At 42.1% G+C, this 27681-nt stretch overlaps 2 protein-coding genes across 8 annotated transcripts in view; both read left to right on the forward strand.

Annotated features, from left to right (window-relative positions):
- actn4 (actinin, alpha 4) overlaps positions 1-9384 on the forward strand; it is a 73929-nt gene extending 64545 nt beyond the window's left edge. For 2 of the 4 annotated variants that reach the window (XM_034701008.1, XM_034701007.1), the window contains exons 18-23: positions 178-357; positions 646-792; positions 2508-2540; positions 3423-3503; positions 6109-6267; positions 7192-7762. In XM_034701008.1, the coding sequence (XP_034556899.1) occupies positions 178-357; positions 646-792; positions 2508-2540; positions 3423-3503; positions 6109-6267; positions 7192-7350 (759 nt within the window). In that variant the 3' untranslated portion in view covers positions 7351-7762. Of the gene's footprint in view, positions 1-177; positions 358-645; positions 793-2507; positions 2541-3422; positions 3504-6108; positions 6268-7191 lie in introns of all 4 variants that reach the window. The other 2 variants (XM_034701010.1, XM_034701009.1) reach the window with 1 other exon arrangement.
- Positions 9385-10298: 914 nt separating this feature from the next.
- The window catches only part of LOC117825946 (SPARC-related modular calcium-binding protein 1-like), a 32290-nt gene continuing 14907 nt past the window's right edge, over positions 10299-27681 (forward strand). For 2 of the 4 annotated variants that reach the window (XM_034701939.1, XM_034701938.1), the window contains exons 1-10: positions 10299-10728; positions 18404-18581; positions 19764-19997; positions 20183-20224; positions 20556-20603; positions 21264-21344; positions 21549-21744; positions 22459-22535; positions 22801-22894; positions 26555-26882. In XM_034701939.1, the coding sequence (XP_034557830.1) occupies positions 10627-10728; positions 18404-18581; positions 19764-19997; positions 20183-20224; positions 20556-20603; positions 21264-21344; positions 21549-21744; positions 22459-22535; positions 22801-22894; positions 26555-26867 (1365 nt within the window). In that variant the 5' untranslated portion in view covers positions 10299-10626 and the 3' untranslated portion in view covers positions 26868-26882. The remainder of the gene's footprint in view (positions 10729-18403; positions 18582-19763; positions 19998-20182; positions 20225-20555; positions 20604-21263; positions 21345-21548; positions 21745-22458; positions 22536-22800; positions 22895-26554; positions 26883-27681) is intronic. The other 2 variants (XM_034701940.1, XM_034701941.1) reach the window with 2 other exon arrangements.

Below are 27681 nucleotides of genomic sequence, written 5' to 3' on the forward strand. Positions count from 1 at the left end.
AAATCTTATAAAACATGCAAGCACAAGATAAAGAGTCAAATATCATCATGAAGGAGTCCTCCAGCCTTGGCTAAGATTCCTCTGCTGCATGCGATGATGGAGATCTTTTCTGAAATCTCTCAGCTGCACATTTGAAGGACCATCAGGGTGATAAACTCAGCGTGTTTGTGTTGGCAGGAAATTGGCAGGATATCTATCGAGATGAACGGCACTCTGGAGGACCAGCTGACCAGCCTGAAGGAGTACCAGGAGACCATCATGTCCTACATGCCTGAGATCAACACGCTGGAGGGATACCACCAGCACATCCAGGAGGCCCTCATCTTCGACAACCAGTACACCCCCTACACAATGGAGGTAACACATGCACGCACACTCAAACCTCCATGAATTACTCCTCTCATTCATCACAGTCTTCCTGTAACACAGAATAAGAACAGCTGGCTTCCTCTCTAACAGTAACGTTCATGTTTTGGTTCCAGGAGACAGAAGCTAAAGCAAACAAGTGTTTTACCACACGATGATCTTTTAGTCAACGACCACATGGGAGGAACCTTTTGTTTCGTATGTTTTGGAGATACTGAGTGACACATCTTCTCTCCTCCACTCTTTCCCCCCCTCGCCCTGATCTTTGTCTCCCTGCAGCACCTCCGTGTGGGCTGGGAGCAGCTTCTGACCACCATCGCTAGAACCATCAACGAGGTGGAGAACCAGATCCTGACGCGAGACGCCAAGGGCATCAGCCAGGAGCAGCTCTTCGAGTACCGCGCCTCCTTCAACCACTTCGACAAGGTCAGGGGTCGAGCACTGAGCTCAGCGCTTCTTTATTTCACTTATTATTATTATTATTATTATTATTATTATTATTATTATTATTATTATTATTATTATTATTATTAATAAAATAAATTGTTTTATGCTTTATTTAGCAGCATTTACCCACCCACCTTAAACCTAGAGACAAGAGTGACAAGAATGAAAAAATAAATAAATAAATAAATAAACAACAAAAATAAAACAATCATAATAATAAAAGTAAATGCAGTAACAATAATAGCTAATAAAAGAATAATCTGTAGATTAAAGGCCCTGTGAGGAGTTTTGAACTGGCTGAGAAACAGACTGAAAATGATACTGATGCCTCTTTATGACCTTCAATAGCAAACAAGTCCATCAGCAGCAACACTGGCACCTTCTCTGTTGTCATTTTTAATGCCTGAAACCGCCCTGAGGGGGGGTAGGTGTCAGACCAGATGATGGACATCTTGCTTCAGAAACAGCCTTTATTTGACTGCTTTCATGGGAAATAATCACATTGCCTGATAAAGTTGACTGTTAAAGACAACAGGATGAGGCTTTTGTTGAAAACACTACTTTTGCATGTTTAGGACAAGAGATAAGAGGTATCACTTTGTCCACAAGGGGGCGCCAGAATCAATACAAAACAAAAGTTCCTCACAGCAGCTTTAAGAAGCAAATAATTACATAATAAACATTGTAAACAAAAATTTTATTAATACATAAAATAAAAAATTCTCCATTACATTCGTAGACCTGACAATGAAACATGAATATTTACATTACAAAACAAAACAGAGAGTTTCATGATGGACTCAAGTTTTTACATATTTGATGAAAAGTGACCAAATGGCATTACATCTTTCAGGACAGTTGATTATAATTTTTTTTTACTTTTAAAAAGTTATTTTGATTAAAGGCACAATGAGGAGTTTTTAACTGGCTGAGAAACAGACTGAAACTGATACTGATGCCTCTTTATGACCCTCAAAAGCAAACAAGACCATCCACAACAACACTGATACCTTCTCTGTTGTCATTTTAATGTCTAAAACTGCTCTGAAGGGGTCGGTGTCAGACCACATGATTGAAATCTCACTTTAGAAACATCCTTTTTTGGCTGTTTTCATTGCAAATAATCACATTGTAAGATAAGTCAAAATGTGAAAAGACAACAGGATGAGGTTATTGTCTGAAGACACTTATTTTGCATGTACAGGACAAGAGATAAGAGGTATCACTTAGTCCACAAGGGAGCGCCAGAATCGATACAAGCTAAAAGTTCCTCACAGCAGCTTTAATTAAAAGTGAATTCCTCCCTTCATAGTACATTAGAACACTTTTAAATCATTAACTCTTATGATAAAGCAAACTGCACACATTCTTGCTCTTTTATAACATTTAATAGGGAAGAGTTGCACATCATGTTTCATACTGAAGGATGCATTTCATACCTGTGAACACTTAGACACATGCAAAAATATACTCAAACCGGACCACCTGTAGCTCTCTACACATATATGTGTGTATTTGTTGCATGCAGAGTTTTTGTTTTCTTGTTGCATTTCTGTAAATGTCTCAAATTCATTATTTTTTCAGAAGAATAATTCAGTTTAGTTATTTTTTAGAGTCCTCTGAACATTTTATGTCTCATGTTAGAATGTAGTCATTTCTAAATGAGTGTATAACACGACTGAATAAATGTTTAGACCTCACAAGGGGGTGAGAGAGGAGCCAAACGTGTGAGTATTCATCCTGATGTTTAACTCTGGCGAGCACACGGGGGGGGGGAAACACTCTCTGTGGTATTTTAGACAGTAAGTGGTGTGTTTAGGATCGAGCTGAGGTGAGAGTGTGTCATCACAGACAGAGAGGATTCATTTCAGCTGTGAGGGCGGAAAGTGAGGAGAGGTGAGGGGGTAATCTCGTGACTGATCCAGATAAAGATAGTTAGAGGTAAAGAGGATGAAGTGAGCTGGAGGTGCAGTCTGTGTCAGAGAGTTTTTTAGTCCTCATGAGCCTGAAGATATTCCTGCACTGTCTCCACTTTTAGTGTGAAAAGCACAAAATGTCACGAGTCGTCTGTGTGCTGTTGTGTTGTGATGACTCTAAAGATGAGACAGACACCTCCATCATTCACCACCTCACAGCGTGTGTGTGTGTGTGTGTGTGTGTCACTTATTCATGCTGTCTGACACTCAGGACTCTCCCACCATCACTGTGACTGTGCTCCCTCCTCCATCCACCTGTGTGCTCACTTCAAGTCTTTTTATCACATCAGTGTGTCTGCTGGGGACAAACACATCTGTTTCTTTATTCTGTGATCACATCATGAAACAGGACCTCACACTGTATCTGTGTGTTTGAGATGTGTTCTCCCACACACACACACACACACGTGATTGAAAAAGTGACACATCACTCAAATGTGTTTGTTTGTAATTGAGTTCTGCATGTTTACATGTTCTAAACATCCATGAATGTCTGTGTTGTCTTGTCTCTCTGTCATCCGTCATGTCGTCACCTCCTCCCTGCATGCCGTGGATCACATTGTCACCCGTGTGTTGTGATTGGTTCATCCTCATGACGCGGTGCTCTGTCGTTGGGTGTTTGGCTGATCTCAGGACCACAGCGGGGCCCTGCAGGCCGAGGAGTTCAAAGCCTGTTTGATCAGTCTGGGCTACGATGTGGAGAACGACAAGCAGGTAGGAGCTCCAGGAGAGGATGGAGGAAGGGAGAGGTGTTTGAGTTTGGGGGACCTCGGAGTGGGAGAGCGGAGGAGAATCACCGTCAGTGAAACAGAACGATCAGTCGGGTCTTAAACCTTTAAATATGATCACTGCCTGACTGTGATTTATTCATATTTAACTAGCTTAAAGTTATAAATCAGTCATTGCCCCTTTATTCTGGGCTCTATCTGGAGAGTTTAATCCAGGCATGTCCAAAGTACGGCCCGGGGGCCAATCGTGCCCCAAGGTCCATTTATTAATGGCCCCAAGCTTCCATCTTAAAATGTGTTATTTAAACATTTGCAGTTTCTTTCAAGCTCACAAACAAAACTAAAGTCAATCCAGAGACGTCTCAAAAAGCTTCACATGGACTACTTTTATAAAGCCAAAGCTCTGGATGTTCTGCAAGAATATCATTAGGAGGAAACGCAAGAACTCTTAAAGGTGACAGGTTTTCAAATTAATGTTTTTTATCATGATGTGAAAATGTCACTAAAAGTTCAGAAGACTCAGAAGACGACACGAGACAAGAGCAATATTATGAAATTGTGCAGAAAAGGCAAAATTTGGTGAATGAAAAATGTTCAGAATGAAGAACAAGAATTATTTAGTTCTTAAAATGTGTCTGATGGTCAGAAAAGTCTTAAAAACAACATGAAAAAGAAGTGTGATGAAATCCAGATCATGATCCTGTCATAGAAAAATAATGATACAATATTTTTCCCACATTGCCGACCCTGATGAAAAACATTTTCCTCCAGAAGAAGATAAAGTTTGATCATGTTTACTTGTGAAGAACTGAGGACTACCTAGTTACTGATTTATTGAGATAAAAATTTTAAATAATAGTTATTGAATAAAGATTTCATAACTTTTATGATTCCTAAGTCTCAGTAGGAGCCTCTGGCCCTGAGGTATTCTGACAACATCAAATGTGGCCCTCTTTGAGAAAAGTTTGGACACCCCTGGTTTAATCCCTCTCTTTTCAAACCTTTATCTTGAATTTGAATCTTTTTTATAAAGTTTAAAACAGAATAACTTCTCGTTCAGTGTTTATTTCTGACTCTATCTTCAACACATTGTTAAAAATTAATCACTTGTTCACCAGTAAAACAAACTTGAGCAACACTTTTTCATTTCTAAAGAGTGTGCTTCAACAAAAACACCAAATTCTAAATTCTTTATTTGGAAAAAGCTGTGTTGCTCTCTTACAGAGCATTGCATCAACACTTCCTGCTGTTTTTAGGTTTTTGAATTCATATATGTTTCCTTTAAAAGAAGTTCAAAGATCTGCTCGGTGGTTTGCTCGCTCTCCTGCTCTGAGGCTCCGGTTGACCCCCGCTCAGGGTCGGTGAAGTGTCCGTCCATCGGCATGAAGGGCAGAGATGTTGCGTCCCTGTTTGTCCACCGGGGGTCTCTGTTGCTCTGTGCTGCTTCTGCTCGACCTGGCTCCCTCTCACTCTCTGATCAGACCTCGCCCCTGGTCTGTCTGTCAGGGTCACTCCACTCTGAGACTGTCGCTGTTAACTTTTGATCTCTTTTCATCACTCACTCAAAGTCTACATCTTTTTTTATATCTGTGTTTCTGTCTCTCACTCCCTTGTCTTTTCATCTCCTCCTCCTCTTCCTCTCTTGCCACTTGTCTCTCTGACTCCACTCTTCACGTCACTTCACCTCCCTCCTCCCCCCGGTCTTTGCTGTGCTGTGACGGTCCACAGAAGCGTTCAGGACAGATGGTCGGAGATGATTTCCGGGCTCTACTCATTTCTACAGGAAACAGCCTGGTACTGCTGCTGGCATGACGCTGTCACAGGGTGCCTGCAGGTCCAAACGGGTCCAAACGGGTCCAAACTGATCCAAACGGGTCTAAACGGGTCCAAATTGAATGCACTTTGCTGAATTCAAAGCCTCAAATCACTGGCATGAGATAAAGTTTAGACAACATTTCCCCCCACATGATCAGGACTGGATTTATAAGCACAGTTCTTTGAAACCAGAATTCTCCCGTCTTTATCTAAACATTCAATAAAAAATCTGGACTCTCTCTAAACGAGAGAATCTGCCAGAATAAGGAAGGATTTATTTTGTGCAAAAGGTCGATGAATAACAAATCTGTTTTCTGGATTTCTCCCAAAGTAAATGTTGGCACATGTTTTGAAAATGTTCAAACCAAACCTCGTGACACCTGCAGACACCCTGCCCTCTCTCTCTCTCTCTCTCTCTCTCTCTCTCTCTTGCTGCTTATCTTTATTATGTTGTAACTTTTAAGCTTGCTGAACTTCTTCTTTACTGACTGAAGGAAAATGTCATTTTTCAAACACCCCATCCTAATAACGCTCTCTCTGTCCCCTCATCTGATCCTTTGATTTAGCTAGTGATCATGTCGTGTTTGTATCTGCATGTGAAGTGTGAAATGTAAAACATTGGGACCACCATCACAAAGTAACCTCTCCTGTGGCTCTGTCCACTTCCTGGTAGTCCTGATGTTTCACTCTCTCACTGAATGTCTCTGTGTGTGTGTGTGTGTGTGGATCCACAGCGCTGTCTCTTCTGGGTTAACCTGTTTTTATTTGTTTGATAGGGCGACACTGAGTTTGCTCGCATCATGGGCATAGTCGACCCTAACGGCAGCGGTGCGGTGACCTTCCAGGCCTTCATCGACTACATGTCGAGGGAAACAACCGACACGGACACCGCAGACCAAGTCATCGCCTCCTTTAAGATCCTGGCTGCTGATAAGGTGTGTGTGTGTTTACGTGAAGCAGAGCTAAGTTTGTCTATACAGAGCTTCAAAAAATATTTAATCCCACTTTTTATTACTCTGAGTAATGTGTCGTCAGTTAAATCTCTTCAGAAAACATATTTATTCAATCTGGCTTTTATGTAGGGTTTTACAATTGTATTACTTACTTTTTACTGTTATATTGATTTAAAAGTTGCTTTATTCTTTTATTTATTTTAACCGTTTATCTTATTTTATTTTTATTTTTTATTTTTTGATTTATCTATTCAGTTTTATTGACATTTTTAGCCTTAATTTTATTTTCAACTCTTATCCTTACCCTTTTTAAATTTAATTATTTTAACTATTTATATTCTTAATATTAATTTGACACTTAAACTTATTTTAATTACACATATTTTATTGTTGTCAGTGTCCATTAGACTCTGTTTTAAAATCAATTTTTATTTTTTAATATTTCTTGCCATTATTTTATTTCTGCTTCTTGTTTTTAATCGCTGTGAAGCACTTTGGGTTGCATTTGATTTGTATGAAAGTTGCTATATAGATAAAGCTTGATTGATTTCATAGAGCGATGCAGCAGCAGCATTTGCAGGCTGTGCATTTGACAAACTAGTCTCAAAGTTACCCTCCAGAGATTATAATTCAAGCTTTAAACCAGGAGTGAAACTCTTTGCAGAGATCTGCTCTTCCCAAAAACAAAACTAGACTCATCTCATGAAGGAACAATCATGATCTCTGGTTCTGTCAGATGCTCTTATTGCATGCACAGCACCTTCCTGTCGTCACCCTGCAGGACTCACTTGGTATCATGTTTTTATTTTGGTGCTTTGAAATGATTCTCTGCAGGTGTAGTTTTGTTCCCCTCACTTTGTGTTCTGTAGTTTGAACATCACTCATCATACTCTCTGTCTCCTCCAGAACTTCATCACGGCCGATGAGCTGAGGAGGGAGCTCCCGCCCGACCAGGCAGAGTACTGCATCGCCCGCATGGCGCCCTACACCGGGCCCGACGCTGTCCCCGGAGCCCTGGACTACATGTCCTTCTCCACCGCCCTGTATGGAGAGAGCGACCTGTAGAGGAGGAAGAGGAAGAGGAGGGCTGGACAGACAAGGGAGGGAGGGAGAAGAGGAAGTTGGGAGGGGAGGGAGAGGGTCTTTCTGTGCGCAGAGGAGACGCCAGGAATGGAACGTTTGGAAGAATTTGAGTGGTTGTGAGGTGCCCCTGCGTGTGTGCCGGTTTAGAGATCATCAGACATGTTTCCGACTCTGAGATGTGGATTGGACTGTAGTTTGGTTTTGGCTCTGCAGGATGTTTTCAGCTGGAGGGATTAAGGTCAATTTTTCACAAAGGTTTATACGAACGGGCTTCTCCAGGGGCAGCTGTGGGACGAGGGGGACAGACGTCTGTAGTGCGGGTCCTTAGCTTCACCCTGTCTGCCTTCATGGGGTCAACAGGGGAAGGACGGGGGTTAGAACCGGGGAGGGGGGAGGGGCACAAGCTAATCTGATACTTATGCTAATTTCTGTTTATTTTATTATAATTTTTTCTTCTTGCCAGGTGGGGTTGAGGGCGTGCAGCGGGGCGGGGCAGCGTGGGGTTTGACGTGGCGACTGGCGAGGTTTGTGTATTAGAATCTAGAGAGATTTATGCTGCGGGTCAGGGGTCAGGATGTCGGGAGGGAGGGAGGGAGGGAGGGAGGGGTGTTGACCAACCAGAGATAAAATGACATATTTACCCATAATTCCCATGTTGCTGGATAAGGTGACCTGTCTAACCTCAGCTCTTTTCCTCCTCCTGTCTTTGTTTATTCCTTTTGTTTTCTGAAGCAGGTAGGTGTGGTGGGGACGGGGTCGGTGGTAGGTGTGGGCGGGAGGGGGGCGGGGCTCGGCGCTGTACATACTTTTTTTTTTTCTCAGTGCGAAGAACGACACACACACACGGTCCCAGGTGTTGGAAATGATCAACCCAGGCTTTCCAGTAGAGCAAAGTAGAGACATTTATTAGTAAAATAAATAAAGGAGAAAACAGAAAAATAGTGACACACTTCGCAGTTTCTACAGTGGATAGGTTTGAGCTTCCAGACGTTGTTTTGAGTTTTATTTCTCATGTAGAAATTAAAAAAAATTCACCTTAACAAAAAGCTGTTGGCCATGAAGTCAAAGATAGTATACCTTCCTCTGTATAAATCCCATGACAGGCATTATGATCACAAATATTTACCTCTGTGAAACGTTTCCTTCTGCATTGGGCGTCAGGTGCTTATTTAAATACAAAACATAAACATTTATATGATAGTCTAGAGTGTAAAAAATCAGATTTAGGCAAGTTTTATATTCCAGAAACTGCACACACTTATAGAAATACAGTATATCAGTGTCATGGATGATTTTGATTGGCCGAATGAAAGGTCTTCCTGGATTTATAGGGAGCTCCTGATGTGACCTCTGGAAAAGTGACGAAGATAAACGTGCCTGTTGGTTTCTACAGCCCTGTCCCTCTCTCTCTCTCTGTCTTAACTTTCTCCCTACCTCACTCTCCAACTCTCTCCCTCCCTTCCTTCTCTCCCCCGCCCCTCCACCCCCTCATTTATCTCTGAAGAAAAGGGAAAGAAAATTTACTGAGGAAAGAGGGAGGGGAAAGATCAGGGAGGGGTCTGTATGTAAACATTCCATATGTGCAAATAAAAAATATCAAAAAGGAAAATTGTTATGTAAAAAAAAAAAACTATGCAATCATGATGTGTTCAATATCTGAGTTCTTGGGGAAGCTGTGGGCATCAATCTGAGGAGGTCTCCTGTCTAAATTAAACAGAGGATATCAGGTTTCTGCAGTGTTTGTGGGCTGTTAGAGGGTGAGGAGGGGGAGACAGAGGGAGGAACAGACAGGGAAGGAACTGAGAAGAAAAGACTTGGACCAAAAGCTTGTTTCTTTTTTCTTTCTCTTTTTTTCCCTGCGAGGTTGGAGAGAAACGAACTCTGGAATTGTGATTTTCCTTTTTTTGTACTCTTTAATATCAAACCTTATCTGCTGTACTGGAAACTGCAACGCCTTCTGTCTCTAATGATAAGTGAGTTTCACAAAGCACACATAAAAAGTTTCCTTACAAAATATCTGCTGGTCTTCATGTCTTTCTTTCTTATCTCTGTAGGATTAAGAACATGTTGAGCGTCGTTAAAGTAGTCTAGATATACAGCTTAAAGTTTGGTAATACAAGATTCCTTTATAGCTTTGACTCAAAGATTTAAAGTTTACAGATTTCAGCTTATCTAAAAAAAATAACCAGATAAAAAATGTTTTTTATAAGGTGTGAGGACTTATTCATCAATAAATCAGACTTTTTTTATAAAGCCTTTTTCATACAATGACATTGTAACACAGTGCTGTACATAAAAACAACTTAAAATAGAATAAATTAAGAAAAAGATACAAACAAGACCACCCATCCTAATCCCAACCCCAAACCCACCCCACAAACCTAAAGTTAAGAACACAAGATATGCAACAATAATAATAAAACAATAAAAATAAATAAATAAAGAAGTCAGGAAATTAAACTCCCCAAAATAAAATAAATGTCTAAGATAATAAAACACTAAAATATTAAACCATTAAAAAAAAATAAGATGCTATACAAAAGATAAAATAAATAAGTACATAAATAAATAAAATAGAATAAAAGTGACTCAAATTTGAACTAGATAATAAATAAATAAGTAAATAAATAAAACTGTTATAAGAATGAATGAAACTAAAAAGTTAGGTCTTGATTTTTCTTTTAAGAATGTTTACACTGTGCAGCCCTCAGGTCTTCATCAAGTCCTGCTCTTTCTAATGTAATCAAACTTTAACTTCAAGTTATCAAATTAATATTTAGAGCAAATTAATTCTTAATATTTAATATTTAAAGGTTTTAAACAGATGATGTTAAATTAACAGAGAGGAGTAGACACTTTGGTTTCACCACCCAGACCCACATTTGTAAGCACGAGGACCGGAAATGGGCAGTACCTTTAGGAAACCAGAGGGTCTCGTGTCTCGTGCTCCTGGAACACAAACACTGCGCGCGCTGCTGTCCCACCTTTGAGCAGCTCGAGACCACAGAACACAGACATGCGCAGAGCGGTGACACCCCGAGAAGAGACGCCGAGGTCATAACCTGTTTATACAGTCTATGGTCATAACGGTCATAACCTGCAGCCTGGAGTTTACTCTTCCTCCTCTTCATCATCATCATCATCATCATCTATAACCACAGACTGGCTGCGCGGCATCGACGCTTTGAAACCTCAGAACAACAAGGAGCAGCAGGCGCGCGGCCGCTCCTCCTCCTCTTCCTCACCTGGACGGCTACTATGATGCTCGCGCTCACCTTCACCTGCCGCGCGCTGCTCGTCTTCCTGCTCTCAGAGTCTGTGGAGGCCGACAGGACCCCGGTAAGAACCCCGGTAAGAACCAGGACTACTAACCTGTAGTCTGAACCAGAGAGTCTGACAGTTTGGTGAAGTTATGCTCATGTCTGCTGAGTTTCATGTTCAAAGACTCAAGTCATTTAAAAGTTTGTAAACTGGAAACAGACACAGTGTGGCCAGGTTTTAATGATTAAAGTATCATTTACGCATGCGTAAAAGGTGCTTAAAAGAACATGCGTAAAGGTTTAGCTGAGGCAAACCCACGTGTTCATTAACCTGACAGGTGTGTAGACTGATTCTGTTTTTAAATACACGATTTAAAGTGTCAGTAAATACTTCCTGTAGGGCAGGGGTTCCCAAACTGTGGGTCGGGGCCCCCATGGGTGTCACAAGACACAGATGTGGGGTCGTGATCTAAAAATAGACTACTCACCTGAAGCTTGAACCAGAGAGTGAAAGTTTGGTGGTATCCAGATTTTAATTATTAAAGCAAGCAATTTGCTGCATCTTAGTTTATTCAGTTTACATTTTATGGTTTGATATAAAAGTGACATAAAGCTGAATGTTAGTTGTATTAAAGTGTAAATGTGATGTGATTGTTGGTGGAGTTTGTTACAATACAAGGGGCACCAGTTGAAATCTTGCCTAGGGCACCAAGTCAGTTAGGACTTGGTGCTACTCTGCAGAGTACTTTTGAAACTGTATGTTTTACTGAGACTACTTCCCAGGGTTCCTGACCTGTAGTTATCTTTGGGCTTAATGCAAAGCTTTGATGACAATCCACTAGTGCACATGCCTCTCTTTTTTTTAAAGGGATTTGAACTATTTGCAGAAGCTATATTTTATTTGCCAGTGTCCTACTGTGAGATTGAACATGCCCTGTAACCTTTACCTGAAATATCTGTTGTTTCTCCAAATACCTCATCTTTTATTTCACCTAAAATGAAGTTATCTTAAAGCTTTACACCTCAAAGCTGTAAATATGTGAGTAACAGGTCAATTTAAATCATGCTGCCCTTCAAATAAAAATAGTAAAAGCATAAGATAACATGCTTAAAATAACTGCTTCTTAAAGACCAGTAGCTCCTCTAACCCAAACACATTAAATGTAGTAAAAGTCAAAGTCAGCTCCTTCACTTTGAGATCTGCCTGCAGCTGCAGAAACAGGACAAAGAGTTTAATGTCCACACTACACCTAAAGTGTTAGCCTGCCCGGATAACAAAAACAATCCCTCACCTTGTTAGCGGGTAAGTGTGAGATTTTTATTTTAATCTATATAACTGGCCCTCTATTCAGAACCCAAGGCCACTAACAGCTCCGCCACAGCTGCTCCAAATACCCAGCTTTTATCCCTTTTGGCCTTTTAAAAGTTAAACTGACTTTAAACACAGCTCCACACACAACGTGCAGCTAACTGCGCCGTATTATTTTGGTCACTCTGGCAGCACCAAAGACAATATTGATATTCTGGATAAAGGGTTTAATGTTCATGTTTAACTAAGAAGATGTCTGGCGTGTGTGTGCGTGAGCTCCCCGGAGGACAGCAGGGTAACACCAGCCAGCGAGGACCAAACCATAAACCCACACACACGGCTGCCAGGCAAATATTTAACCTGCCTCTCTGGGGAAACAGACAGGTGTGTGTTAGAGGGAGAAAGTGAGAAGTCTTATAAAAAGCTTCACAGTGATCCTTTAATATATTTTAAAGGCAGACTTATACAAGACAAATATCACAGCGGACTGTGAGAAGCTGCAGAAAGGATCAAATGAAGTAAGGAGACACACTGTGATCTCTAAAGTGACCACAGCAAAGGAAGGGTTAATAAAAGAGGAGAGGTATGTTGGTTTAATAAACAATATGGCATCAAAATATTAGTAAGAGCTGCAAATATAACATACACACGACGAGATGGACATTTTAAAAGAAGTAGATCTAGACTCCCTCCCAGCTGTCTGATACCTCTCATCAGTGATCCACATCAGGGTAGAATAAAGGCCAGCATCCACTGGGAATCCAGGTGGAAGCTTTGTTTGGTAACATGTGCATGCATACCTGAAGAAATCACTCTTCAGGGTTCATCAGTTAAACCATTAATAGTCTTGAGACACACATTCAAGTCTACTTCAGCAGTGAGCATAACAAAGACACCAACACTAAATCTGTGCAGTGAGGTCAAGTCTTAAAGCTGTCATTAGCTTACCTGTATGCAAACATTAATGCTCAAAAAGTACAAATGCAAGAGAAAGCATTCGTGTCCTAGCTTGCAAAATTACTTCAGGAGCCAATGAGATCAGTGATGTGGAGTTAAATGTTACAAAAGTTGGTGTTTAGAGTCTGAGACAAAATAAGATGCATTTTAAAATATTGTGCCTCCATTTGAATTGTGCAGCTGTTAGTGATATACTCTTTGCTTTTGATTTGCAGCATTTATATTGATAGCATGAGTGTTTATTTGTGTTTTTAAGTGCTTCACAACAAAAACAAGACACAGAAAACAACAGGTAAAAGGATACACGGCTTAAACAAGATAGAGGAAAGTGAAATGAAACATTCAAAAATGAAATAAAATCATTATAATAAAATCAATCAAGTTATGTAAGATTAGATAAGATAAGATACTCCTTTATTCGTCCCACAACGGGGAAATCCATGGAGTTACAGCAGCAAACAAGAAGGTGTACAGAACAAGAACTTCAACAAGAATATATATAGAAAAGAAATGTCCATCAGAGACGACAGCTTGGCCATAATTCTCCTGTCAGCCACCACCTCCACAGGGTCCAGGACTGAGCTGGCCTTCTTCCCCAGTTAGTTCAGTCTTGCTCTCCTGTATCCTGTCCGCCCACAGCAGGTCAAATCCTTCCAATGTGGCGTTCGTGTGCGGTGTTAGCTCTGTTAGCATGATGCTATAAGATAAATACCAGAAAAATAGAATAAAAGGAGAATAAAATCAATCAAGTAAAATAAGATACATCCCAAAAAATAAAATAAAACCATTGAAATAAAATCAATAAGATAAATCTGATAAATACCAGAATAAAAGCAAAACATGATAGAATAAAAAAATATGCTAAAACAATGGTAATGAAGGTAATAATGCAGTCCAGGGCTAAACAGAAATTACTCAAGTTAAAAAAGTCTTCAGTTTACTTTCAAAAATCGCCTGACATCGACCTCTTTGCCGGTTTCCAAGTCGACCTTTAATAAAACACATGATCCTTTCAATCACACATCAATAACATCACCCGGACCGCCTACTTCCATCTTCGTAACATCAATCGTCTTCGCCCCTCCCTCACCCCCCACACAGCCGCCATCCTTGTCCACAGCCTTGTCACTTCCCGTCTGGACTACTGCAACTCTCTCCTCTTCGGCCTCCCTCACAAATCCCTCCATAAACTCCAACTGGTCCAGAATTCAGCTGCCCGGATCACTACCCGAACCCCCTCCATCCACCACATCACTCCTGTCCTCCAACAGCTCCACTGGCTCCCTGTTCAGTTCCGTATTCAGTTCAAAGTCCTCCTGTTAACATTCAAGACCATCCACAACCTCGCCCCCCCATATCTGTCCGACCTCCTCCATGTTCCCACTCCCTCCCGCTCCCTCAGATCCTCTTCCTCCATACACCTGTCTGTCCCCTCCGCCCGTCTCACCACTATGGGGAGCCGAGCATTCAGCCGCTCTGCTCCCCGTCTCTGGAACTCATCGCCACCTCAACTCAGAAACACAGATTCTTTCCCCCCATTTCAAATCACAACTCAAAACATAGCTGTTCAAAACCGCCTACTCCTTCTGACTCCAATTGCTCTGTCATCTTGTTATTGTTTCTATTTTTTCTTACCATGTGTTAGTTTATATTGTTTTCATTTTTGACTCTGATTTTCTTTCCTTTAATGTAAATTCGTGTATGTATATATATATATCTGTGCGGTGTCCTTGAGTGCCGAGAAAGGCGCCTTTAAATAAAATGTATTATTATTATTATTATTATTATTATTATTATTATTAAAACCCTGTAAAGACATGATGTGCTCGCTCTGTCACACCAGCTCAGTGTTGAATCTTTCTAATGTACTTTCAAAAACTTATCAGTGTAATATGTAATGTCTGAATGTCCCTGAAATACCATCAGTGGATGTAAAGAGCATGTTATTGGTATTTAATTGAGAAAACATTTAGTCTGCCTCTTCATGTAAACAAAGACGCACAGACTCGCTCTGTTCACCTGCAGGAATATTTCTCTGACTCTCCATCAGGAGAGTAAATGAGTGTTTGTGCGTCTGTCATCAACCACAGCCTAAACCATCAGAGCTGAATGGAGTGTGAAAGTGATGTTTATACACACACACACACACTCCTCTGACTCACCTGACACATTAAACATGTCATCATGCCTGCGTGTGTGTTGACGGTGTGTGACCACGGTCAGCTGAACACAAACTGTTCAGATTAACGGAGGTGAGAGAAAAAGCTGCGTTCACACGCGGCTGTGTGACTCCTGTGAGAGCTCCTGTTTAACAGCTCGGGCGTTTATTCAGACTTTAAGTCCCTCTCTGGGTGTCAGCAGACCTCTCAGCAGCTTAAAGTCCCTCTCTGGGTGTCAGCAGACCTTTCAGCAGCATCAGTCTCCAGACCGAGCGCCGGGTTTCACAAAGCGCTGAGATGAGTTTTTGTGTCGCCGGTATCTGGAACGTGTGAGGTGTGAGGAGACAGTGGCGACTTGTTCTCGCCTTCTTTTTGCTGCTCGCTCACTTCCTGCCTCCTCTCTCTCTCTCTTTCACACACACACGTTCACACACTCATGGTATGGCTGAAGTTTTATAGGTCCAAAAACACAGGCGGTAATTGTTTTAACACTGAGGACTCTGTGCTTGCTGTAGTTTTAGCTGACGGACAAGAAACCCAGTCTGCCCAACACTTTGCACCTGGGCTCCTGGACCCACACTAATCCCCCCCGTCCCTCTTTCACCTCCACTTTAGTCTCCCTTTTCTTATAATTCACAGAGACTTCCAACAGACTCCCCGTTAACTCTGCTGGGAATATCTCTGTTGAGATAAAGATGTCATGACCAAGAAGGCAGATAAGCAATGGTCAGGTCAATGAACCCGAATCCTGTTTTTATAATCCTCCATAATAGGTAGATTTTGGTGACTCTGGCTCAAAGATAAAGGGGCAGAAACATAAGTAGGAGGGCGGTTCATGTCTTTAAAGAGAAACGTACTGATGATCCAGTCTACAGATGTGTGAGGACACTAAACCTAATCCACAACCTCCTTCCATTCCTTCATTCTTCCATTTGTCTCCTTGTTTTTCTTTCCTCTGATCCTTTCTCTTATCTTTGATTCCCTCCCACATTTGCTGTTTCTGTATACCTCACCCTTTCCTTTTCTCTGTCTGTGTTTCATCCCTCCATCCTTCTAGTGTCCCTTCCTTTCATCTATTCCTTCTTGCTTCCCAAAATCTATGACGTGAGTTTCCTGTTTCCTCCTAAAGTTCTGTGTTTTGTCCTCTTCTCTTTTATTTTTCTCTCTCTGCCATCCTCTCTTCATGTTAGTCACATTTGACTGCCATTACCTTCTTTCCTTCTCCTCCATTGTCTTTCTACATTCACCTCCTATTACTTTACTCCCTCCTTCATACCTTCTGTCTGTCCTTTTGTACTTCCTCCTGTCACACTCTAACATGTGCACTAACTTGATAGGTCATTACTTTTGATTAATTGAGTTAAATGTGTTATTATGAGAGGTTTAAATGGTCATACTGACACCCTGACATGCAGAGATCTACTGCATGTTTTCATAGGTTGGTTGAAATCTGTGGAAACATTTAAAACCCTGTTTTCTCTCTGTCAGCCGAGGTCAAAGTCGACCTGCACGTTTGGCTCACAGAGAATCTGGACAGAACATTTGTGGCTTCAGATTTTAGACTTTATTTTGGATGCAGTGTTCCAGTTTTTCTCCCCTCCTCCTCCTCCTCCTCCTTTCTTCAATCATTTCTCTTAAATGTTCCTCCTCCAGGTGCTCTCTTTTGACAGGTTTGGTTTTTATGGTTTCACAGTGAGAAGTGTCAAAGTGTCAGCAGTGCCAAAACTCTTTAAAGGCTGAGGAAGTTTGAGACGAGAACAGACGGTTTATTTTTAGACTTCTTAGAAATCACGATGTGGGGAAAATTCATCCGTCCTTTTTCTTGGTGGTTTTAAGATGTTTTTAAATTTCCTTCTTATCATTAAGAAAATTTGTCATCAAACACCGTTATGTTTAATAATTCATGAAGTGGTCTCCTGGAATGGTTTCTCTCAGTCTGCTTCATGAAGTGGTCTCCTGGAATGGTTTCTAATTAACATGAGCCTTGTCAAGAGTTCATTTGTAGAATGACTTGCCTTCTTAATGTGTTTGAGACCATCAGTTGTGTTGTTCAGAGGTAGGGGTAGCACACAATGGATAGCTCTATTTGACTCCTGTTGTAATCCAGATTATGGTAAAACCAGATTATTTCATAGTTTTGATGTCTTCAGTTTTAATCTACAATGTTGGAAATAATTAGAATAAATAAAAACCATTGAATGAGAAGGTGAGTCCAAACTTTTGACTGGTAGTGTGTGTCAGAAAGACCAAACCACCAAAGTATCATCAAAGTTTTCCTGCAGTAACATAAAAGCATGAAAGTTATCAAACCTTTCTTTCCTTCAAATCTAAAATAATTTCCCCCATGACCTTTAAAAACCTCTTCAGGTGAAGTTTCACTCTCTTTATATTCTACCTGTGGTCCAATAAACGTCGTGTTCCAGCTGCTGCAGGCGTTAATCCTCTGAACTTTATTTCTCCTCATCAATGGCGATGTTTGAGTTTCAACTTTCTGACTCATAAAACATGCTGAAGTTGGAGGGATCATAAAGAGGAAATAGTTTAAGTATAAAGTCTGTTGGTTCAGAACGAGGGAGCGTAAACCTTTAAGGGGAGGACACGTGTTTTTATTGGCTGCTGAGCAATTTCAACAAAGTGACTTCAAAATATTTTCACTCATTTTACAGTTATGTGTTTAATTTGAGGAATAGTTTGTGTGGAAGTCGTCTTGTCAGACACAGAGCCAGCCGCTCTCCTCCTCCTCCTCGTCCTCCTCCTCCTCCTCCTCCTCCTCCTCCTCCTCCTCCTCCTTCTCCTCGCCGCCGTCCTCACCTCAATTACCGAGGTTCTTTCATTCAGTCAGATAAACCAAAGCCGTCAATTAGCAGAGGAAGAAAGACTCTCTTCTCCACAACTTCTCCGCTCAGTCATCCTGAAATGTTTGCATGTTTTGTCGGATGTGTTGACTCCTGTGACTTTCTCCTCGTTTATTCTCCCTCTCGTTCTCTCCCCTCGTTTTTCAGCCGTGACATTGAAAGCTCGACAAGGTAGCAGCTAATTTATTCTCCTCAGGCAGACAGCCATGCACCGGCTATAAAACGCCTCTCCCTGTATCTCTTCTTCCACCTGCAGAGTTTGGACACTTTTATTGGAGCCCTGTCAGACGTTTGACTGATACACGTCAGTCTGTCGACTGGTGGGCTGCAGAGAGGAGCATGAGTTCTCTCTTTGTGATCATACTCTCATATCCTGTGCATCTCACATTCACACTCTTTGCAGGAGTTACTTGGGGGATCTAATGACCTGAAGGTGTTATAATCATCTGGATTCATGCTGTCATGAAGTAACTTCTCTGCATGTTTGTGTGTTTGCAGCCCTTCCTCATCACAGAGAACATGTGGCCTCGGGGTTGTGTCCTGGACTGCCAGAGGGGGCGCCACAGAGCTGTGTGTGGGAGTAACGGCAGGCTGTATAAATCTCTGTGTGCCTTCCAGAGAGCTCAGTGCATCAACACACAGCTCCGCCTCGCTCCACGCACACACTGCTCAGGTACACCAGCACAAATGCATCATCATCACTCCTTAATGTAGTGCCATAACTTTAAGTTGCCATAACTTTGCTTCTTTAATGACTGTTTCTTTTAAGTGTAAGAAAAGTCATTAGAGAGAAGGATGAATGAAAGAAGACAGCATGCAGGGTGATGCAGGAGGATGATACATGACCAAAGCTGCAACAAGAGCAGAGACAAAAAAAGAATAATAAATGAATATAGTTTATAAAGCTGAAGTTAATGAATGATCTCTTGATCAGTTTGAGGAGTGAGAGTGTTCACTGATGACTGCATGAATCTCAGTGTGTGCCTGGAGGTGAGAGCACATGTTGTAGTAAACAACAGGAAAAGAACAATCCTATGAATATGTATCTCTGCATGTTTATCTATAAATACTTTCATATGCATACATTTACATATATATATGCATGCATGCATAAACATGTAATACTTCTTACATGTTGATTCACTTCATTTCCTGCAGAGGGAAGTTGTTTTTATACTTGAATCAGGCTTTTTAACATAAAAAAAATACACATTATTAAGAATATAAATGCAAAACACACAATCACACATCATTTATAATTCATGTGTGAAGCTCGGTGTATCTTAAAGATAACACTGAAGTTACTGCACTTCTTTCATCTGTTTAGGATGTCATTCATCATCTGTTTGATTCTCTAAGCTTTACCTGAAGTCTCCTTCTTCACCTTTTACACCACAGCACTTCATCTGTTGTTGTTCTTTGTCTTTTAGTTCTGTTATTTCTGCCTTAAATCACTTTGTAGACCTTTAAAAAAACAAAAAGTAGTTGTACAAAGTTCTATTAATTTGTATTTTTCATAGTTAAATGCAACGCAGCACTACATCACTGCTCAGGTGTCGTCACAAACACCAACAAACATCAACCACCATCTGTTGGACCTGAATCCAAAAGATCTGACACTTTAAACCCACAGAAGTCAATTAAGAGTATTTTGTGTGCACCTGCTTTTAAAATACAATAAGTTAATTTGCATAATTACTTTAAGTGAACAGCATTGCATTAATCACTTCTAGGTGTTGAGATATCTGCAGAGTTTAAGCATCTGTGTTTCCAATAAAAAGCCCTTTACACTTCACACACTCCTGTCATTAAGAAGGTAAAGGATACTGATGTCTTGATTTCCTTTAAATTCCAGATCCAGCTCAGTCTAAATGCCAGCAGGCCCGGGCTCATGCCCTGGAGACCGGCGCTCACAGCAGTGCCGGCCATGTTAGCCCTGTAGCAGCTGTCTTTGTACCAGAGTGCCACCCTGACGGTCACTTCCTGCCCGTGCAGTGTCACAACCAGACCGGTTACTGCTGGTGCTCCACACCTGATGGGAAACCTGTCAGCGGGACTTCAGTGCTCCACGTGGTCCCCAACTGCACCGGTCAGATATATTCTATATGAAGTTATTCACCATGCTGACAGTGAATCTGAACTCTTTCACTGGAGAATATTTAAACAGTCTTTTAATGTCATTGAGAACCTTGAGCTCTTCTTGTTGCAGAAAAGGGTGCAAACTTTGGTGTATTTTCTGTTCTGAGGAGTCCTGTTTTCCTTGACCCTTCACAGATCACATCACCACGCCAGATGCAGATTCATCCCAAATCAGCGGTGAGAACGACTCTGTACTCCTCACACTCTGCACCTCCTGGAATATGTTCCTGTGCTTGGCTCTCACTGATGAGTTTGATGTCTCTGTTCCTCATTCTAACGTTCTCCTTCTGTCCTGGCACGAGGCGGGTTGTCTCTGAGCCAGTCACACCTGCAGGACCTTGAACATTCACACACCGCTCCATGCCAAGACTCGAAAACATCCCTCTTTCTGTTTAATTTTCACTCTGCTCTCCTCTGAGTCTTCACACGCTCCACACTCTTCCTGTCACGACATCGACTTCTCTCCCTCGTCCTCGTTGTTGTTGTCTCATTCTTTTTTCTGCTCCAGATGACGGGGATGAAGCCGGGCCAACGACGGGACCCAGAAAGTCTCCAGGTAAGAACTTTCTAGTTCCAGAACCAGAACTAACCAGTTTTATAATCCAACATGTTGAGTTACATCCAAGGTAATGCAAATACTTCAACTATTGATCATTTAATCAATGCTGTTATGAAGCATCGCCGCTCTCAGCACACAATAAGAACCTCTAGGTTATGGTGTGCCTTCCTGCTAGGCCAGCTCCTGACTCAAAACATGCAGCACATTACGTTCCTCTTGAGTTCTTAGTTTTTATTTTGAAAAATCTGTTAAATTCACTTCTTTTTGTTCCTCCAACAGTTAGAAAAATCAGTTTTTGCAGGTTTAATCTGAGTTTAGCTTTGCAGCAGAATCCGTCCTTGATGTTTCATAAATCAGCGATGCTCAGCTAGAAGATTTGTGAATCAGAGCTTCTGTCGCCTCAGCAAGATTGTAAATAAATAGCACAGTATCTTCAGATAAAATTATGATAGAGAAGAGTTTGAGTCAGCTTGTTTCTGCTTCTAAACTGACGTCCATCACTATCATTCCCCTTCAGACTGAAACTGATCCATCACTCTTCATAGAGAAACCCAAACAGCTTCTCCTCCATCGTTAGTTTTCGTCTCTCTTGCCTCTTTCTTCCTCCCTGCTGTCTTAGTTTGATAAACATGTTGAAAGTGTGATTCTCTCCTGCAGAGCTGACCGCTCCTCCGTTCTGGGTGACCATCCTGATGAACTCTGACCCCAAAGCAAACCGCTCAGTCCGACGACCCGCAGGTAAGAGTCAGCGGGGTGGGAGGAGATGATTCTGTCTGATACCTGAGGAGGGTTTTTAAGACGTTAGAAAAACTCTCTCCGTTTTATTAACAGTAAAATACTTTAAATAATAAAATAAGAGTCTCTGCTCACAGGAGCTTTAACATCCGTCTACATGGAGCTGAGGAAGACCTGTCATATATAGTGATCTGTGTGTTTGTGTAGACAATCCTCAGACATGCGAGCGTGAGCGGACGTCGCTGCTCTCTCAGGTGCGTTCGGTCTGGCAGGAAGAGGAGCGTTTCATCCCAGAATGCACTGCAGACGGACGCTACAGCCCCGCACAGTGTCACGCTGCCACAGGCTACTGTTGGTGTGTGAGGACGGACAGCGGGAGGCCGCTGCCGGGAACGTCTGCAAGGTAATCAATCATTCAATCAATCAATCAATCAATCAATCAGCCACTTTGATTTTCTGTTTCATCCTTTTCCGTCCGTGTCCTTCTCTTTTATCCTCTTTCCCTCTTTATCCCCTCTTCCTGTGTCCTCTCTCCTGATTGGATATGAAGGGTTTATAAAGGCACAGATGCAATTATACCCTAACACACACAGTCATTTGATCCTGATCATCCAATTTTCCACCAGTTACTGTCTCGGTCCCTCGGTGAGTCCATCTTTAAAGAAACACGGGGAACAAATCAGAGTAAATTGCGGTTGGTCGGTTTTTGTTCTCAGGAGGTTTTATCAGCGTGTTGACGCTCAGCTGAACAAACTCCTGAGAGGAAACTGGTGGATGTTTTCATGTGATGGATTTCTCTGCTTCACTGGTGTGAGGAAAACTCCTCAGGGAGAACGATGTTGTTGTCCTCGCTGGTGACAGGCAACGCTAACGTCAGCTGTGGTTGCTGTTTATCAGAAAATATTTGATTTCATTGTTCATGGAGAAATCTGTCCTGTCGTCGGCTGAAGTTTCTCTCTCTGTTCAGAATGTTTTCAAGAACTTAAAGTATTTTTCAGGATGTTTTTCTTTTACTTTTAAAGCTGTGATATTTGATTTTTGACCCGCAGTGCAGCAAACATGTCTCTGTTGTGTTACAGACTTTAAGCATCGGTTGATTGTGTCTTTCTTTTTAAAGGAATCGCATCCCAGACTGCACTGGGGCGGAGGAGGAGACACCACCAGAGAGGAGGTTCAGGGAGAAACCTCTGCCAGGTAAAGATGAGAGTATCTCTTCCATGATCAGAAACACAATTTAAAAACCTCCCATGAGGTCACCTGAAGCTTTAACTGGAATGCAAACCCCTCCGTCCTTCTCTATTTTTATAATCTATAAAAACAGGGATTAAGGAAAGGTTATAAAACAGGGCAGTGAGCATGAAGCTGGAGGGGAGTCACTATCTCAGGAGTGCAGGACTGTCTGATGTCATACAGAGTAACCAATCACAGAGTGTTACAGTCCTCTGCTGTGTCCCTGCAGGTTGTCCTGGAGCTCGTAAGAAGCAGTTCCTGCAGAGTCTGGTCAGAGCCCTGCAGCTGGAAGCAGAGCATCCTGGGAGTCTGAGTCAACACCCGTAAGTTGAACTACTCTCTCGTGTGTAATAAAACATGCTGTTATTGATCTCTGTCTTCAGGCTGTATTTGAAACACGTGACAGTGAGCTGTTGGAGTGTTTACGGTTCAGGGATTATTGAATGACCCCATTGAACCCCAGTTTGTCCGACTATTATTAGCTTGGCCATCTTCAGGAAGATTTAAGAGAATGAAGAACATGTGTGATGATTAGCTTTGTGATGCTGTTGAATTGCTAAAGCAGGATTTTTGCAGTGTGTGGTCTTTGACATGCACGATTCAAAAATAGAGATCTAGTCAGGCAGCATAAATAATTAAAAGGTATGTATAGTTTCCAATCTCACTTTTACACAAGCAGCCAAGGAAGCACACCTGACTCATGGAGCATGTCATGAAATATGTGTAAATATTTGATGCAACCACTTTGCAACTCTGCAGAGATTCGGGTCCCATCAGAACCATAGAGCTGAAACTGGCCGGCTGGAGAGTTGGTCTTAAAGCTTGTGTCCTCCATTATAACAGATGGGACATGGGTTGAACTGTAAACTTGAAATACATCTTAAATACATGTTTCTAAAACATGCTTTCTGTCATTATAATTAGTTCTGACCATGCTGATTGATGTCCAAGTGTTCATATTTTTGCAGAAGTTTAGTTTTAATGAGTCATTTGATGTTAGAAAGATAATTGATTGACAGCTCTGTGGACCAATGAGGCTCCTGCAGTGCCTTTTATTGGATTAAGGAGTCATTAAGCTTTCCATGTCTGCTTCAAACTAACTGAATAACCTCTTCTGCTGAGGACTGGACCCACCTGAAGGATCTGTGTTTCGGTCTGAGGAAAGGGTTTGATGTCAGTCCTGACGCTCCACCTGTCAGGTCCTCTCTGTGCATGCTGTGTCTCCTCCTGTGCATTATGTCATTCTATAAAGTTAAAACTAATTCACTCTTAAATGAACTGCACCACTTCATCAACACTCAGCATGTTGAGTCTGTTACTTGCCTCATGCTGATAGATGCAGAGACTTCCTCTAGTTTGCAGCAGCTCTGAGAAGCTGCTCAGAAAGCCAAATGAAAGCAATTTCCCCGTCCAGTGAGCACAGACCTGATCCAGAACCGGATTACTGACGGGGACTGTAGAAGAACTGGACACAGTGACTCCATCTGTTTCCTCTGTTTAGTCTTTCTGTGCCGATCAATGCTTCAGTCTTTAAGTTCTTACCTCATTCCTCAACATGAACCTTTTTTTTTAAAGCTATCTCTTCTTCTTCTTCTTCCCTCTGGTCTTATCTTCGGTTATCTGTGTCTCACCCTTCACCCCAACATTTATCTACCTCTGTCAGCTCCTCATCGAGCCCCCTGCATGAACACAGGCTCTGTTATTCAGCCAGCACTGCTGCAACATCTCACACACACACACGCTGCCCATGTTGAATATCCATCAGCGCTCCCCTCCTGATAACTTCTGGCTGTAATGAGCTCCAGGTCTGTTTGTGTTGGGGTCTGATGCAGTAAATTGAAGCTGACATTCTTGCGCTCTGATAAGGAACCCTGCAGCCATTTCAGTAATTTACTTTTGTCAGCAGGCTGTCATGTCCTCCTGAAATTTGATATTTATCGAGTCGTGCAGGAATAGAAGTGTTTGGTTATATTTGGTGAAGGTGCGAACGCTCGGAAACACTTTGTCAGGAGTCGCTGAGACGTGACGGCAGGAGCTCGTACTGTCGAGGATGCTGCCGTGATGTAAACAATCATCTCACCTAAAGTGCTGACGAGGAAACACTGAGGTTTTATCAAGTCTGTGGAGCCAATTATAGCCCACCTAATTATTGAAGACTTATTAATATGACTTTAAGTTTGTAAACGTTATCAATTCTTGACTTTATGTTTCAGAATTCATGCTTCCTTCCTAAAAAACAGTTGCAGTCATCCAGGTCATGGTAATTCAAAGCTTGAATAGTAATCAATCAATCAATAAATCTTTATTTGTATAGCACCAAATCACTCAGTCTGACCCCACCTTAATCCACCATGAGCATTGCACCTCGCAGTATTTAGCTAGTTACAGCGGAGAGGACAAACTTCCTTTAACAGGCAGAAACCTCCAGCAGGACCAGACTCGTGTTAGACAGCCATCATGCCTCGACTGAGTTGGGTCTGGAAAGACAGATAGAGGGGAGTAAGAGAGAGAGGTGATAGTGATGAGATGAGTAGTAGAAGCTGTTGCCGCTGGAGTCCAGCACGTCCGCAGCAGGAGGACGTCTACGGCAGCTCAGAGGAACCTACGAGACAAGGGAGCTCAGGGACTCCAGAAAGGTCTAGGGTTAGTAACTTTAATGGGACAGGCAGAGTTAAAGTAAGTGATGAAGGGGTTGGGGGGGAAGGGGGTGAGCTAGGATCCCAGTGTGTCAGTGCGCCAGTTCCCCCGGCAGTCTAGGCCTATAGCAGCATGACAAAAGCTGGTCCAAGCCTGATCCAGCTCTAACTATAAGCTTTATCCAAAAAAAAAAAAATAGTAAGGCAGCTGGATTTGGTAGAAATTCTTGAAGACGTTTCACCTCTCCTCAGAAAAGCTCCTTCAGTTCGGACCAGACTGGGGAAGAGCTCGTTATTGGAAAAACAAGTTGGTGTGAAAAATGTTTTGGTGTTTTGATTACGTCATCTTATTGAAGCAGCAAAATGGTTCACTGCTCTTGGTTTCCACTGTTTTTATAAGTCCTTTAAAACGCTTCAGGGTGCATAGAAATGAAAATTAAACTACTGATTGTTTTTAGTTTGTTCAAAAGTTTGTAAACCAGGAGAATCCTCGTTTATAAACCAGAGAGTTGTGGTCACAAAGAGCAGGATTTCCTCTCTGAGTTTTGGACGCATATTTAGAATTAGTTTGAGAAACCCGTTTTTAAGCTTTCTACACTTAAAAGTTCTTCAAAAATACATCAAATAAAAAGGTTTCCTCAGCAGACATATTAAATCTACAATGTATTAAGAGTTTGAATAAACTACCCTACAACAGCAAGACTAAGGGCACTGCCTCAAGGGCAACACGTCCTTCAAAATAAAAGCGTAGCAAAGACATTTTTGAAATAAATTCTGCAACCTGTTAAAAATGGCTCTGCATGGGGCACTGTTGGCCTAGCAGTCTGGGCGTGCGCCCCATGTATGGAGGCTGTATCCCTCAATTCCAGCCTTGACCGTTTGTTGCATGTTCTCCCTCACTCTCTGCTCCCCATGTTTCCTGTTTCTCTTCAGCTGTTCTGTCCATTAAAGACAAAAATACCTCAAAAAGAATGAAATAAATAATAATGGCTCTGGAACCCACTGCCGGGTCCTGACCCATCAAGTTGAGAACCAACACATTTTCTGCTTCATGTTTGTTCATGAGATTAAAGTTGGACAGTAGATCCCCTCTGTGTGGAGACATGTACCTGTTCAGTAAAGCTGATCCTGACTCTAACATCTTTCCACAGCTGAATGCAGGACAAGAATTTAAAATTATCCTGCAGCCATTTCTACTGCTTCTCCACTTTAATCTGTGTGCTCAGAAGATCCAGTCATGATTGAATCACGACCAGAGACAGAATCTGATCCCTCAAACCTTGAAGAATGATCCGTTATGTGTAAACATGAAGTCACTCACACATCTCTCATCTCTCTTTTCAACAGAGCCTCAAACACGCCTCTCTCCAGCTCTCCCTCTCCATCCTTTAACTCTCCCACCTCCACCACTCCTTCCTCCTCCTCCACCCTGGAGGCCGTGCAGTCATCCAGACCAGAGGAGGCGCTGCGGTGGCACTTCAGTCAGCTGGACTTGGACTCCAGCGGGATGCTGAGCGAGCGGGAGGCTCGACCCCTCCGTCGGTTCCTGCGACGGCGGTTGAAGCCGCGACGGTGCGCCAAGAAGTTTTCTCAGTACTGCGACAGAGACGGAGACCGAGGGCTGACGCTGGAGGAGCTGAGGGTCTGCCTGAGCCTCTGAGGAGGTCAGAACCAGGTGTGTGTTTGAGACTCTCCCATTCTTTTATGGTTCATACTTATCTTTCAAGCTCTTACTTCTGTCTGCATGTCAGGTTTGTTTACCTGCAACAAAATCAATGAAACTCTGAAAAACAAGATGTAGGAAATAAGATAAGGGCCGCTGGTTCACCGTGAGAAAATCAAACATCTTTCAACAAACCCTGGCAGTGAACGATTCCTGAGGTTTAATGAAAAGAGTGAGGAAACTTGAAAATCACATGCATCTTTGTTTTGCACAGAGAAGTTCAAAACATATCCTCTCCTTTACAAAGTAAAAGAGGACAGAGTTCTCTTCTTCAGACAGTTTTTGTTGCCCAAAATGTGCTGATGCAGGTTTTATTTTGGTCTTGCAGAAAGTAGTCTGCAAACACTAAAGTCACACTCTGTGCTAAATACTTGTTCAAACTTCTAACCTGATGCAGAGCAGGTGTAAAAGCTGGTGCACCAGCTGGAGGACACGTCTCTTGGTTTTTAATAACTTCATGTGTCAGATTCAGACACACACAGAGCTCGCCTGCAGACTGTCCCTGTGTCTCTGCAGCTCCTGTTTGCTCCTCTGGCTGAGTTAAAACCTCTCTCTCCTCCTGGTTTTTGCTCCTGCTGGTCTCAGGAGAGTCGAGCATTTTGGGTCGGCCGCCAGACAAATTACACACACCGCTGTCTGAGTGTGTGTGTGTGTGTGTGTGTGTGTGTTTCTTTCCCAAATGAAAACAAATGTGGGCAGCAGTTAAATGGGCTGCTTGTCAGAGAGCCATCAGTCACAGCTCGGCCGTGAC

This window comes from Notolabrus celidotus, chromosome 14, assembly GCF_009762535.1.
Source record: "Notolabrus celidotus isolate fNotCel1 chromosome 14, fNotCel1.pri, whole genome shotgun sequence".
Classification (NCBI taxonomy): domain Eukaryota; kingdom Metazoa; phylum Chordata; class Actinopteri; order Labriformes; family Labridae; genus Notolabrus; species Notolabrus celidotus.